The 14650-nt window shown below is 35.3% G+C and overlaps 1 protein-coding gene across 1 annotated transcript in view; it reads right to left on the bottom strand.

Moving 5' to 3' along the window:
- Nucleotides 1-13757, bottom strand: part of LOC145247854 (neutrophil cytosol factor 2-like) — a 48586-nt gene extending 34829 nt beyond the window's left edge. Inside the window, exon 1 of the mRNA XM_080109476.1 lies at nt 12381-13757. Coding sequence (XP_079965602.1) covers nt 12381-12569 — 189 coding nt within the window. The 5' untranslated portion in view covers nt 12570-13757. The remainder of the gene's footprint in view (nt 1-12380) is intronic.
- Between the last annotated feature and the right edge of the window lie 893 nt (nt 13758-14650).

Here is a 14650-nt window from a genome sequence, read left to right as displayed (position 1 = left end):
CTATTAAAAAATGTTCGGCCGAAGTAGCTCCAGTTCTCTCCAACCTTTACAACAAATGCCTTAATGAATCTTGCTTTCCTGCCTGCTGGAAAACTGCTTCTGTGGTACCAGTATTCAAGAATTCTGGTGAAACAACTGACCCACTAAATTATCGCCCCATTAGCCTCTTCCCACTTTTCACCATCATTAACCAAGCTCTAGTCCATCATCTTACAGATGCTAAACTTCTGACCGACCAACAATATGGATTTAGGCAAGCCTGTTCCACAGCAGACATCCTAACTAATCTCTGAGCGTATATACCATTCCCTTGACAAAGCAGGGGAAGGTAGAGTGGTAGCTGTAGATATATCTAAGGCTTTTGACAGGTTATGGCATGAAGGTCTTCTCAGGAAAATCAGATCATACCGTATCACTGGAAGAATACTTAATTAAATCCTTCTTAGATAAGAGAAAAATCCAGGTTGTCCTCGATGGTCGTACATCTAAACAATATGATATAAATGCGCGAGTGCCTCAAGGGTCTGCCCTTGGACCTCTATTATTCCTAATATTCATAAATGACCTCCCTGACAAAATTGTTTGTGAGATGGGTATATATGCTGATGACACTACACTCTATAACAGACACGACAGGAAAACAAATGAACACATATCTAAAGAAATGGCAAAAACACTAGAGGATGACCTCCACTCTGTAGTGGAATGGGGACAAAAATGGATGGTCACATTCAACGCTGCCAAGACTAAACTCGTTTCCTTCAATAATTACAAGAAACCTTCTCTACCACCAATAGCAATGGCCAAAGACTTTATCTGAAAGTACATCTTTTAAACTCCCTGGCCAAACATCCACAGGAAAGATGAGTTGGAACAATTACATTGAGAGCATTGCCAGGACTGCTGCGAAGAAGGTAGGTTCTCTCTACCGTGCTAGAAAGCTACTAATGCCCGAAAGTATTCTGTACCTTTATAAGGCCACCATTCGCCCATGTATGGAGTATTGTTGTCATATTTGGGCTGGTGCATCTGCTACTAGTCTCACTCCTAGACAAGCAAGCACTTGTTCCCCCTCAATGTAAATACCCCCGACAAACCGAACAAGCAGCTAAATCCCACCCTTTCACAGTAGAGATCCCTAGATGTAAGAGAGCCTTCTACTCCAGTAGTTTCTTCCCCAAAACCGCTAGATTTTGGAATTCCCTTCTGGGTTCCGGCTTCCCCAACTGTACTGACATGCAGAAGTTCTAGTGTAACGTGAACCGACATCTTGCTGCCCAACTTCCCACATTTGGGGTGAAAATTGTATAAAAAAAAAAATAATCTGTAAATATCTGCAAATCTAAAATTTTGTAAATGACTGGAACAAATTGACTGCAAAACTCAACAATGGCCAACATTGGTCATTTGTTCGTGCATGGAAGAATCCACACATAAAACGTAAAACCGGAATTACACTCGACTTTATTCGTAGAAATCCAAAAGATGAAAATGATGACAAAGGTTATTTGTTCTTTGAAAAAAAAAAAAAATAAAATAAAATAAAACAGATGAAAGCCATGAAAACAAAATGGGGTCACCAGCAAAGTCAAAAAACAAGAAAACCATGCTGAATTAAATTGCATAGACATATATATATGCATATATACTAACAAAAGTACCCGTCGTTGACTGGGTTCAAAAACAGCCTACAGAAAATGGACTCTGATTTATGAAAGTATGATAGGTTATGAAAAGGAAGGGTTGTAAAGAGATAGCTTCGAATTTGAGGGTATCAAAACCAAAGCAAAATATGATGAAAGTAAAAATAAAATAGATAAAGCCCATAATCTATTATACCATACCTGTTCACACTGAAACACTTATCATAATATTATGTGGATCTATATTAAAAAACCTTGTTAAACTTTGTGACATATTTCCATTCTATGGAGGTCAGACGCAAATGAACACCCCATAATTTTATTATACTATATTTCTTCAAACTGAAACATAATTATCAAAGTATACTTACGCAGATAGATATGAAAAGTCTTTATTAAAGTTTGTGCCTATATCCATTCTATGGAGGCCAGGTGCGAACGCAGACCCCACAATATTATTATACCATCCCCATTTAAGTTAAAACATACTTATCAAAGTATTCTTATGTACATCTATATCAAAAACACTTGTAAACGTTCTTTTTTTTTAATTTTTTAATTTTTTATTTCCATACTTTGTGAACCAGGTGTGAACGCAGACACCACAATTTTAATGAATCATCATTATGCCAGATCAAACATACCCATTCCTGTGTCTCGATACATCTTCTATCATTATATGTGATCAGTTTTCTATAATAGTCAATCATATAGGAGCCTATTCGTGACCAGACACACACACAGACGTTCAGCTTATATATATATATATTATATATATATATTTAAAAAATTTGCCTTAATATTTATTTATTTTGTCTGGACAAATTCTCAGAGCAAGTTTAGTCACACTTGAGAGTATCCTGTTCCTCTACAAAGCAACCATTCATAAATGCATTATTGTTACCACATCTAGATTGCTGCATCAAACACTAGTCTCTCCTTCTTAGACAGAATCAAAAAAAAAAAAAGAGTCTCCAATCTAGTAGGTCCCATAATATTGGACAAGTTCCAACTTCTGTCCCAATTGCTGCAATGTTGCAAATCTGTACTTGTTTTACAAGTACTCTAACAGAATGTGCCCTGATGAACTCTCAGTACTTGTGCCCATTCGATACACATACTCCCAACTAACCCATTTAGTGATAAAATCCCACCCCTTCACTGTTGAGGTACCCAGATGCCTGAAAGCTTTCTATTCTAATAGTTTCGTCCCTTAGACTGCTATACTTTGAAATTCCCTCCCTGTTTCCTGCATCTGTCTGTAATGACATGCAGGATTTTAAATGTAATGTAAACAGACATCTTGCTCATTTCCTCACGTAGTCACCAATCCACATGAGTTTATGTTCAAGTGGCAATATACTTTGTGAACAAGAGCAAAAAAAAAAAAAAAAAAAAAAGTGGCAGTTTTAATCAAATTAAGAACTATAATAAAATTGTACATTTTAAGAATTTGATAAAAGTCAGTTCTGAGTTATGGTGTCTTCAGAGGAAAGGGTCGAAGGTTCAATCCTTATTACATGTGGTAATGTCTAAGAACAATAAAAAGTTAGCACTTCTATCCACTGTTATAATGAAGTTGGAAAAACTATCTAGTTATTTATAAATTGGTAGATTTCGGCAACATTTTTTCTCTTATGCATGTTTCGTTGAACAGCAGGGATAATTCCTGCCCAACAGCTCAATCAAACAACATCTAGTGGTATATGACAGCCTCCAAAATGAAGTTAGAAATATATTAATAAAAAATACCGCCATTTTAGTTGTCACATATTGTAACCTACGCTTTCCCAATTACAAAAGGCCTACTCATTCGCATAAACAAACTCAATATAAAGCAATAGAGAATACGCTTAAGTGCTTTTAAACGATTTTGATTGACTTTTTCAATAAATTTCAATAAACAAAAATGTTTATTTCATCACTCATGGAAGTTGAAAAATATTTGCGGCTACTGCAAATTTCTCTATACACTTAAAAAGAACGTTCGAACATTGGCCTGGTAAATGGAAAAAGTGGATTGCAAGAGAAACAAATAGTAATTATTTAGAAATGTCACTTTTCTGCATGTGTGGCAACACCAGGCATATTTAGACTTAGAAACCCACGCGTTGTGTGACACAGGAGTCAAATTATACCATTGTTTTATATGTAAAACCAGATCCACAGCATCCCTCCATTTTCTTTCCGTTGTGATCAAATCTCTCTCGATTGTTCGTTTCCGGTTCATTTTTAGCATTCATCTTTTTTTTTTTTTCCATCAAGAGTCTTTTGAAGCACTTGGGTGCCAATTCTGAAACCAATTTTAGGGCATGTCCGAGTCGGGTTCACCGCCGTTTGTAGATTATTAATGATACTACTTATTCGTTAGTGCGGTCTCTGACTTCTTGATTGATAGTTCAATCGCTGCGTTTAATCCTTAGAATCCTTCTAAGACATTTGGAATCAAACACATTTAATTTCTTGGCAAATTTTGAGATGCCAAGTTTCACGTTCATATGTGTGGATGTTCTCATCTTTTTGCTTTTCCGATTCATAGATGCATCAGTTTGTGTCGTAATCAGAAGACCATCCATGCTCCTCGCAAACCTTTAAGCCCACCATCCCTACATCATTTTGAAGCTTTCTGAATCCTTACCTATGAGTCCATACACATCGATTTTGCCGATGCTATGTTCTTGTATGTCATCGATATTCACCACCGTTCTCCTTATTTTCTCATCCTGGACTAACACAGCCCCAAGGGCAGTTCATATTATCAAAGGGTCCACGTTTAAGCCAAACTCTCTAACCTAAACAATAACTTTATTTTTTAAATATCTTTTTCCATCAGAAGTTGATAAATGTAAGAATTTTTAAAAAATCCAAAGTATTTATGAAATTTAAAGAGAAAAAAAACGCAGACTAAAACGCAGGGAAGGTTTAATTAATTTTCTATATTTACTTGGCTTGTTGAGGGGGGGGAGGCTTTTCTCTTCCCTGCAACCTCTCTCCCACAGGGAAAGCATTGAGAGCCTGTCTTTGTTTTGTCGTTGTTTTCATGGCGAGTGCTTGTCTGAACTCCAATCTCTGGTCCCCCCCTCGCCAATCTTTCATGATGGGCACCCGTCTAGCTGAAACCACTGTCATTAATTTTCCCCACTCTTTATCTGTGCCTAAATCAAAAAAAACGTAGATGCCATGAACAAAGCTTCTTTCTTAGAATTGCACGCCTGTGGAACTCTCTTCCGCTTGCCTGTTTCCCACCTGACTACAACTTGAATGCCTTGAAGTCCAACATAAACAAATTCCTGATGAACCACCCCCTTAAGTAAGACACTTTATCTGTATGGATAAAGCATTTGAGAAAATTCAGTTCTGGAGGTTGAAGGTTCAATCTTCAGTGTCACCAGCACTAAAAAATACAATTGTGGATTACTTCAGACTTCTATCCAGTCAGGCACCCCTGATGGAATGGCTGATGGAATGAGAGCACGCTACACTCGTACATTAAATCTGTGCAGATCCCCGAGATTGGCAGAAAGATTCTGGAGTTTGATAAGAGACACCTGAAGAAGGCCGGAGGTTACATCAGCCGAAATGTTTTTCGAAATATAATACACATGTAAAAGCTTCCTAATATGAAAACGCTAAGATATGTAGGTGCAAGTCGACAGCACTGACCACATGTCAAAAAACATGTCTGGACAAAATAGGAGCAGTACGTAACAAATGTTGGGGATTAAACCGAAAAGAGGAAATGAGGGGGCACACATGTTGCCAACTCGTCAGTCAAGACAAAAGTAGACAGAGAAGTGGTTTTTTTGGGGGTTTTTTTTATGGGATATCAACCCTCTTCAGGTTATTTTATACCAAATCCTGTCATTTTTGGGGGGGGGGGGAGTTTTATGCTTCAAGTTCTTTATATTTTCAAATATTTATTCATGCTGTTTGGTTTGGTTGTTTTGTAGAGAAAAAACTTATTTTTTTTTTTTTAATTTGCAGAATCTGATTGAGTTTAGCAAAAAGAAAAGAAACAAGAACATCAATGTTTGGTGCATTAAAGTCAGGAAGCCGATATCTTCAGACAGCCTGATCTAGTAGCAAAAAAAAAAAAAGAAAAAAAAAAGAGAAAAGCGTTACAACTTTTATATGGGTGACCACGTGACTAAGTATCCATTCATTAGGAAAAGTTGCCTCAGCATTTCTAAAGCAAAAAACAAGAGTACTTACGGTGACAATATTCCATCATCGAACCATTTTATTGTTAAATGCTTCAGATATAATTTATTTGCATTTAAAGCAGGACTTAATTAATGACTTGATTAATTCAAGTGTTTTATCAGAACTGTTCGAATATCTTTATTTTTTTTATTTTTGGTCTCCCGACAAAAGGAGGGTGGACCTGGAAATTCACCCTTGTCTGTTTACACTTCTCAATAACTACGCCTTGGAAATTTGAAATTTTGCACAAACATTAAACATGATGAGCAAAATAGTAACAGAAAATCCGGTTGTCCCACGAGGGGTGCCTTTCGGGTTAAAATGGCTAAAATTGATACTTTTGTGCTTATTAAAAAAAAAAAAAAAAATTGATGCCTTGAATTTTTATAAAACTTTCTGGAAAGTTGTAACTAACTGATTTCTATATAATTTTGTTTGTCTATACTTCGTGATAACTCTTGGGTGTGCCCCAGGGGCTCTTTTAGGGCTAATAAAAACACTTCATTTTTGGGACTATTTTACCATATTTGTCCAAAATTTTCTGTGTATGTCTATTTAGAAGTTTTGCATGGTGCTGAACTCAAATTTAAATATGTTAAGGCCTTGGGGACTTTTAGGGTTAAATGGGGATGGGGAGGGCAAATGCTGAACTTAGTCATTTTTTTTTTTTATGCCTCGTTCACTGTGCATGCTTCGCTTGTTTTACTCTTGTTCACCCCAAACAAGGTGTATTCCCACTTGGATGTAAGGACCTACTATTTTACTATCTTACTGGATTTAAGGACAAGATGGATCATTTCTCATAAAAGTCAGTGAGAAGATTTTATTTGGGCTGCGAATACGGTGTTATTTTGAATATTTCGTTAGGATTTACTCATAGGAAAAAGTATCCTCATGCCAAGTTATCTTCATAAACCCCTGTCCAGAGAGACCTTACACACGTAGGGGTAGTGTCTAGTAGGCATTCAAGTTCTCTCCAAGTAGTGAGAATACAATTGCGAATTACTTAAAACTTCTGCCATGGCTGACAGGACAAGAGCATGCTACCCCTCATGAATTAAGATGTGTTTTATGTAGGTTTCACGAATAACACTCAAGATGAGAACAGTATTGCAAGTGATACAAAAAAAAAATGAATAAATTTTGGATAAAATTTAACGAATACAAAAATGAAAAGTTTTTTGGTTTTTTTTAAAACTAATCTCTAATTTTAATGACCGTCAAAACTTTGAATATCAATCGAAATTTTTGAACGTAACAAAAAGCAACGTTTTATTTCTGAACAGAAAATATGTGAAGCGAGAACAATGAATCAATTGTAGCCAAAATTTGAATCAAACAAACAAAGTGAAATGGGCGAGTTATTCTACAATTGAACCATTAATAATTTGTTTTTATTTTTAGCAATGTTTTTTTCTTTCTTTTTTTTTTCTTACTTAAAAAAATAAATGTATTATTAGTTTTTTTTTAATTTTTTGATCTCCTAGCGTGAAGCAATTTGATTTTTTGTGGTATTTGTAAGCAATAAATACAGAGAAATTATTGCCGCTTGTACAGTTTAGTCAAGACATTAAAAAACGAAAATATCGAAAAAAGGTTATACTGTACGTATCCGTTTTGGACTGAAGATCTCAAAAAAAATTTCACTTAATTTGATCGAGTAGGTTTTTTTTTTTTTTTTACAGCGGAAAAACACGTTTTTATGAGAGCACGTTGAAGTCAGCCATTGTGAAATTTGCTGAACACGCCACAGGGAGATAACTCCATGTAAAGTGCCTACACTCCCTCCCCATCTTTAATTCTAGCTTTTCTTCCTAAAAATCGAACCTTTTGCTCGGTATCATAACAAATTGGGTTTTCGCTGTAAAAAAAAAAAAAAAAAAAAAAAAAAAAAAATACTTCATGAAATTAAGTGAAATTTTTTTTTTTTGGAGAACTTCGTTCCATAACGGATGCGTACACTATAACGTTTTTTCGATATTTTTCATTTTTTAATGTCTTGACTAAACTACTAAACTATACAAGTACCAAACTATTGGTAGGTTGAGAGAAGCTGAACAATCGATATACAAGAAGTGCAAGACAATGGAGACTTTTTCCTTTTTTTTTACTTGTGTGTTCATCACTTATCAAGGATTGGAGGCCACGCTAGGATAAAAGTTAAGTGTTAGATACTTATACAACGATGCCGTTACATACAAATAAAACAAAATAAAAATCCGGGTCGGCATTTCTTTCTTTTTTAAATAAACGCATTTATTGCTGTTATTCCGACACCATTTAAAAATGTTTCTCACTGCCACATGTTCATTTTACCCAGTAAACGTTTCTCCTTCCTTTGACCGCACGCCGGTCACAGCCCGCCCATTCTCCTCCTTACACGTCCATTTTCTTCAACGTCACACTTGGCTTCTCCAAACCACGTGGTATATTTTTCTTTCCCTTTTTTCTTTCTCGTGCACACTTCCTAATTTGCATATCTACTTTTTTCGGCTACTGCTGCTGCTAATCTCTTCACAAGCTAGCCATCCTTTGCTGCTGCTGCTGATACTTTCCCACACGCACTCATGCACTATGTTACAGTTGGTGAGACAACTTAATGATGATCAGTAATGGTGGAACAGGTAGGGCTTGATTATTTAAGAGAACGTCTCAGTAGAAACTTATACAGATTAGATTTCAATATGACCATGTTATAGTCAACCGGAAAGCATCCACAGGGTATTGTGTTCCACAGAGGGACACCTGTAGGAAAGAAACTCTGCTCATGGAATTTTCATTTAGCTTGAGACACAGAGAGAGCGATGGAAATTGTTATTGTAGCGAATCAATGGATGAGAATTCAGATGTGGAGAAAAAATATATCTGGATGGCGAAGCTAAAATTTTACGCCGACGATACTATTGCAGCACAGCGTGAATCAAGTGCTCGTATAACGACAAACGTTAGGAGTGGATAGAGGTGAGGGAATTTCGTTCATAACTAACAGTGTTACTATTGTTGACCAAGGGAAGAATCTATCAGACATGTGTACACAGTGTGAATGAAACCTGGTCAGTGAGAGTTGAGGACATGTGTTGCATGGCTAACAATTATATGAGATGATACAACTGATAGGTAATGTGAATCTTATAGACAAGTTTAGTTCTTGTAACCTCAAAGGAAGATTAAATCTTGACAATATAAAAAGGTAAAAACGCATCGAAGCACAAAAACTAGGAACTCGTGACTCCTGGAAAATCTACAACAGTGTAGTAAATAATAGGCAATCAACAATTCCCCCACTAACCAAAAATCACGAGGTTGCTTGCTCAGCAATCAAGAAGGCTAACATGCTTGCCAGTCGGTTTGCCTCAAACTCCACACTGGACCCTTCCAACCACCCCTACCTGAATTTCCTATGCGGACAGACGCCACGCTAGACGATATGAAAACCACCCCTGCTCAGGTGCATGCTATCATAAAAAACCTTGACACTTCAAAAGCATGTGGACCCGATCTCATCCCAGCTGTGCTATTAAAAAAGTGCTCAGCCGAAGTAGCTCCAGTTCTCTCCAAACTCTACAACAAATGCCTTAATGAATCTTGCTTTCCGGGCTGTTGGAAAACTTGGCTGAAATATTCAGACGATAAATTGTCTAATAAGAATGAAAAGGGTGGTTACAGACGATAGTTTATCTTTGCAGATTTCCGATTTGTACGTACCTGTTTTCTTATAAAGAACATTGACCACCTTCTAATATTTTGTAAATATGCCAAATTCCATATTACGGCCTCCACACAGTCTTCCATTCGTCACAAAGAAAAACAGTGGGACTCTAATCACTAAACCTTATCACAACTCTTAAGTTCAAATCGCACGCAACAGACTTCCCCCTTAAAAAGTGACCAAAAAATACTAAAAGGAAAAAGGAAATTATCAACCGCTGCCCTCCATCATCAGCACACCCTCCTCCAAAAAAAGAAGAGAAAAGGGGGGGGATTGAGCATTTTTATAATAGCCAACAAATTAAAAAAGGGTAAACAAATAAATGTACAACAAATAAATGTTACCAAAGGCACAGTAAGTTACCCTTCACCTACTTGGATACATTTTTTTTGTGTGTGTGTGTTTTTTTTTTTTTACTTATTTTAAAGAGTTTACTTACTTCGAAACAAAATTAGTATAAAGTCTTTTGAGGTAAAAAAAAAAAAAAAAAAAAAAAAAAAAAAAATGGCGATTTTGTTATGGCCACTTGAACCCTCGATAATCACTGCTAGTAGAAACCCATCCAATAAATATCACAAGTCGTGCGACAATGTGATTCTCTTGACTTTGTTGACTCCCAAGTTTTGGTCTGCTACAATTTTAATCACGTGATTACGGTGTAGCATCAATAAAATGCACTTTCCGCGCTATTTTTTAAAATTGTATTTCCAAATTGAATAAAAAAAAAACATATCATAAAACTTTAATTAAAGTTTTATGATATGTTTTTTTTTTATTATTCAATTGTACAGAATAGGTAAAAAACACCGTCCCCTCCCCATGTTAAGAATGGCTTTTGAAATAATAACGTTATTATTTCAGCACGGATCAATAAGTGCACTAGTACCAAATAAACCATTCATTCAAATGCCGAATACGATATTAAAATCACTGTATGGCACTTATGTTACCGGGCTGGCTGGTGTATTGTAACTTTTTGTGTACTTTCACCTAACATAAATAAACAAAAAGATATCGTAAAACTTTAATTTAACTTGAAAATACTATTTTAAAAAAATAATTACACAACACTTTCAATTTAAATCAATGTATTCACACGGTCAAGTTTTTGTTAGATGAAAGTACAGAGTAATTACAATACACCCGCCAGCCAGGTAACATAAGTGCATAAGTACCAATAAAGTGATATTTAATATCGTATTCAGCTAAATCCATAACAAGCAGCACTTGAATGAATGGTTTATTTTATTGATGCTACACCGTAATCACGTGATTAAAATTTTAGCAGACCAAAAATTGGGAGTCAAAAGAGTCAGGAGTTCCCACATTACTTTAAAACAAGTTAAAACATTGGTAACATTTTGGTGGTTGTGAAAATAGAGTGGACAAATTGATTTATTTAACATGCCGTTCTAAGCAAAATCAATATTACGTACTTAATTGTCATGTCGAAAATAGCAATATATCCAAAAATTACGAAAATTCGTAGAGTAGAAGAAATGCTATTGTGCTTTTAGTAAAAAAAAAAAAAAAAAAAAAAAAAAAAAAAGACAAAAAAAATAGCCCGACATGAACAAGTAAGCTAAAATATGTTTCGAGTTATATTCCCTGTGTGTGAAAACTCTCCATTATCTACTTTATAACGTCTAAGAAGATGCAATTTTACCCAATTTTCCGTAAAAAAATACTTTTAAGTATAAATAATTTTCTACTCGGTGAATTTTCGTAATTTTTGGATATTTTTGACATGACTTATCACTGAAAACAAAAATAAAAAAAACAATATTATGTACCTGATTATTGTCACAATCAGGTACATAATATTGTTTTTTTTAATTATTATTATTATTTAAAGCGACATATTTTAAAAAATCGATCTGTCAATTAGTATTACCTTAACAAGCACCAACATTTTTTTCATCCCCTTTCCGTTTTGTCGGCAATTGTAAAAAAAAAAAAAAAAAAAAAAAAACACTGATTGATTCGCAATTTTAGAACTCCAATAATGCGTCGGCCATGGTAAAGTAGTTACTTTCTAGTTGATCATTTATTTTAGTATTATTATTATTATATTAAGGATGTTTATTCCAAAAGCCGTTCTTAACATGGAGAGGTTGAAAATAAAATGCCTGTCGGAATAAACACCCTCAACCTCCCCATGTTAAGAACGGTTTTCGGAATAAACACCAGTGTTTAACACCTCCGATCTCCACATGTTAAGAACGGGTTTCGGAATCCCCCCCCCCCCATGTTAAGAACGGTTTTCGGAATAAACACCCTTTGCAGGCTGGACATGGACAACCAGTTGCACATCTTTTTCGGTGGATTATTATTGATTGGAATGGACACTAATATATAAGGGGGGGGGGATTTTCGTTCAGGTCCATTTTTTTTTTTTTTTTTTTTTAAACTAAAAACACAATACCAGTTGTTCTATTCGATGAGTCTACGTAATTTTTGTTACTATATTACTATTTCGGTATAACAATCAAATAAGTACTGTTGTTTTTGCTTAAAACGACATATTTTTAAAAAAATTCGATCTGTCGACTATCTGAACAAGCACCTTACGGAGGTTTTCCTTTTATATCTTGCTTTTTGGTATTCATGAAAAATACTGACCGTGTTTATTTTTAAATGGGATTTTAGATTCAATTTTTACGGTATCTTTTGTTTAGTACATTGAAAGAAGGTGAAAGTGCAGAATAGTTTTTTGTTTTTTTTTAAGCCTCCTTTCCCATGCTAAAGATGGTTTTCTAAATAATAACGTTATTATTTCAGCACGGTCCGTATTATTCTGCATAAGTATTCTTGTTTTTACTTACCTCAAGTGCCGTATCAAGTTCTCCAACTTTCTTGGCTACACAACCCAAATTGTAGGAAATCCTTGCGGTTCCGTCTTCGGCGATTTTCTGAAAATTCGCCGTTGCCTTTACGTAATCGCCAACCGAATAAGCCCTCACCCCTGCATCCCAAAAGCTGACAATATCCTTCAAAGGTAATTTATACGGCATCCTTCTTCTTATTATTATTTTGTTTTTACTTTATTTATTTATTTATTTTTTTTTCAAATGAGCACAACAAAAACCTTGGCCGTGGTGGCTGTTGCCAATCTACAACAGGTGCAAGGGAGAATCACAATAATAAAGGTAAAAAAAAAATAATAATAATAATAATAATAATAATAAAAGTATTGATCCGGGTGGAAGTAAAAAATTTTTTTTTTTTTTTTTTGCGCACTTGGCACTGTTTTATACTTAAACACACTTGTATTCTAGGACGTCGACTTCAGTGAAGTTTCAACTTGTTAAAAACAAAAGTCTCGTTTTTTTGTTGTTGTTTTTTTTTTTCTTTGATTCCTTCCTTAAGAGTCAATACTAAACCTGGCCTTATTGCATTTTTTGTAAATAATGATTATGGCCAAGCAAGTCACGCTTTCTTCCCGTTTTTTCCTTTGTCGGGTTCGGGAGGGAGATAGTCGTCGATCTGACTCAGTTGGCTACTTACTAATAATCCCAAGTATGGCAACGCACTTACACAAATAACAATGGGTCACTCCTATTTTCCTTTGGTTAAAAAAAGAAACAAAAAAACGTACGGATAATGTCATAGTATTTGCCGCTTTTATATTTAGATTTATTTTTCATTTTCGAGGCGCAGCCGAGGGGGTTTGTCCCTCGGCACCAAATTCAACAGACTCTCAGCCATTTCTGAAATTACCTTTTTCTTGTTAATTGCAGTATGTTATGGGTTCTTTATAGTTCTAGGAGGTCCACCCTCCCAGGATTTACCTTCTCTCTTTCAGAAGGGGCCAGTTTATGACCTGAGGCGCCTCTGCCAGGCAATACCGTCGGGGATGGATACCGTTTGTAAAGGTCTGCACATGCATCTTTTACAGGGTCAAAGTGCTCCTTCTCTGTAGAACCGACTTTTCAAACCCATTTTCCGGTCCTTGTGTCATATTTCTCGCGGTGAAATAAATAAATACTAGTGCAACCGAGAAATTTTTTCCTGCAGAACAAATTCAGCAGTCTAGATCATTTCTGAAATTAACTTTTCCTGTTGATTGTAGGAGGTTGTTGGCCCTGTGCAGTTCTAGGAGGTCTATCTTCCCAGGCTTTACCATCTCTCTTTAAGGAATTAGGTAACCACATTAACTGACTTCACAAGGAAAAAAAAAATTTTTTTTTACGAATGAGTCAATGCTTATCAAGGTTGGAAACTACTCGAGGATAATGTTTAATAAAGTGGATAGAGGCAAATTTTTCCCTTGGCGCCAAAGCCAACAAAGTCTAAACCATTTTTGCAATGACCTCTAGCTGGCTCTATGCAGTTCAAATAGGCCAATCCTTTGAGAAAGGGTTAGTTTATTGCTAATTGTCTGAGACGCCCCTACCGGAAAATACCTGGGAGAAAGATAAATATTAGCTAACCATTAATCAAAGATGGTGTAAATATCATAAAACACTTCTTTTTTTTTTTTTTTTTTTTTCGGATTTATGTAATTATGCCGAAATTCTTTCTTTCTTTTCTTGTTGTTAAAAGTTCTTAATTTTCAAATGAGTCCGGGCGGGAAATATTCAAAAATTAACATGATAATTAGATGATTGTTTCTAAGCTACGAACAGTGGCGTAGCATCAGTTTTTGCTGCCCGGGGCGGTCGTAACATTTGCGCCCCCTCCCGAGGGCATATAATTACCTGGGGTTTTTTTTTTTTCACCTCTTCCCCCTTTTTACTTTACCCTTCACCCTCTATCCCTTAAATATATTTCATGTGTTTTGGATCTTGCCTTCATCTGTACCCCTTAATTTCACTCAAATTCTAGTTATTATTACCATTATTATTATTATCACTATTATTATTATTATTATCACTATTATTATTATTAATACTATTATTTTTTGTTAACATTATTATTGCTGTTTCATCGCTATTATAATCGCTACTATCATCATTTTTATTGTCATTGCCATCGTCGTTATTACTGTTATTATTAATATTGTTATGGTTAATAGTAAAATTCCCCCTATTACTCCACCACGCCAATCATCCATATCCAAAATTCTAATTTTGTCCTGTTAGACACCCCCAAA

This window comes from Euprymna scolopes, chromosome 26, assembly GCF_053919585.1.
Source record: "Euprymna scolopes isolate OS-2025 chromosome 26, ASM5391958v1, whole genome shotgun sequence".
NCBI lineage: Eukaryota > Metazoa > Mollusca > Cephalopoda > Sepiida > Sepiolidae > Euprymna > Euprymna scolopes.
Note: the sequence above shows the minus strand (reverse complement) of the source record. Positions and strands in the feature narration are given on the sequence as shown.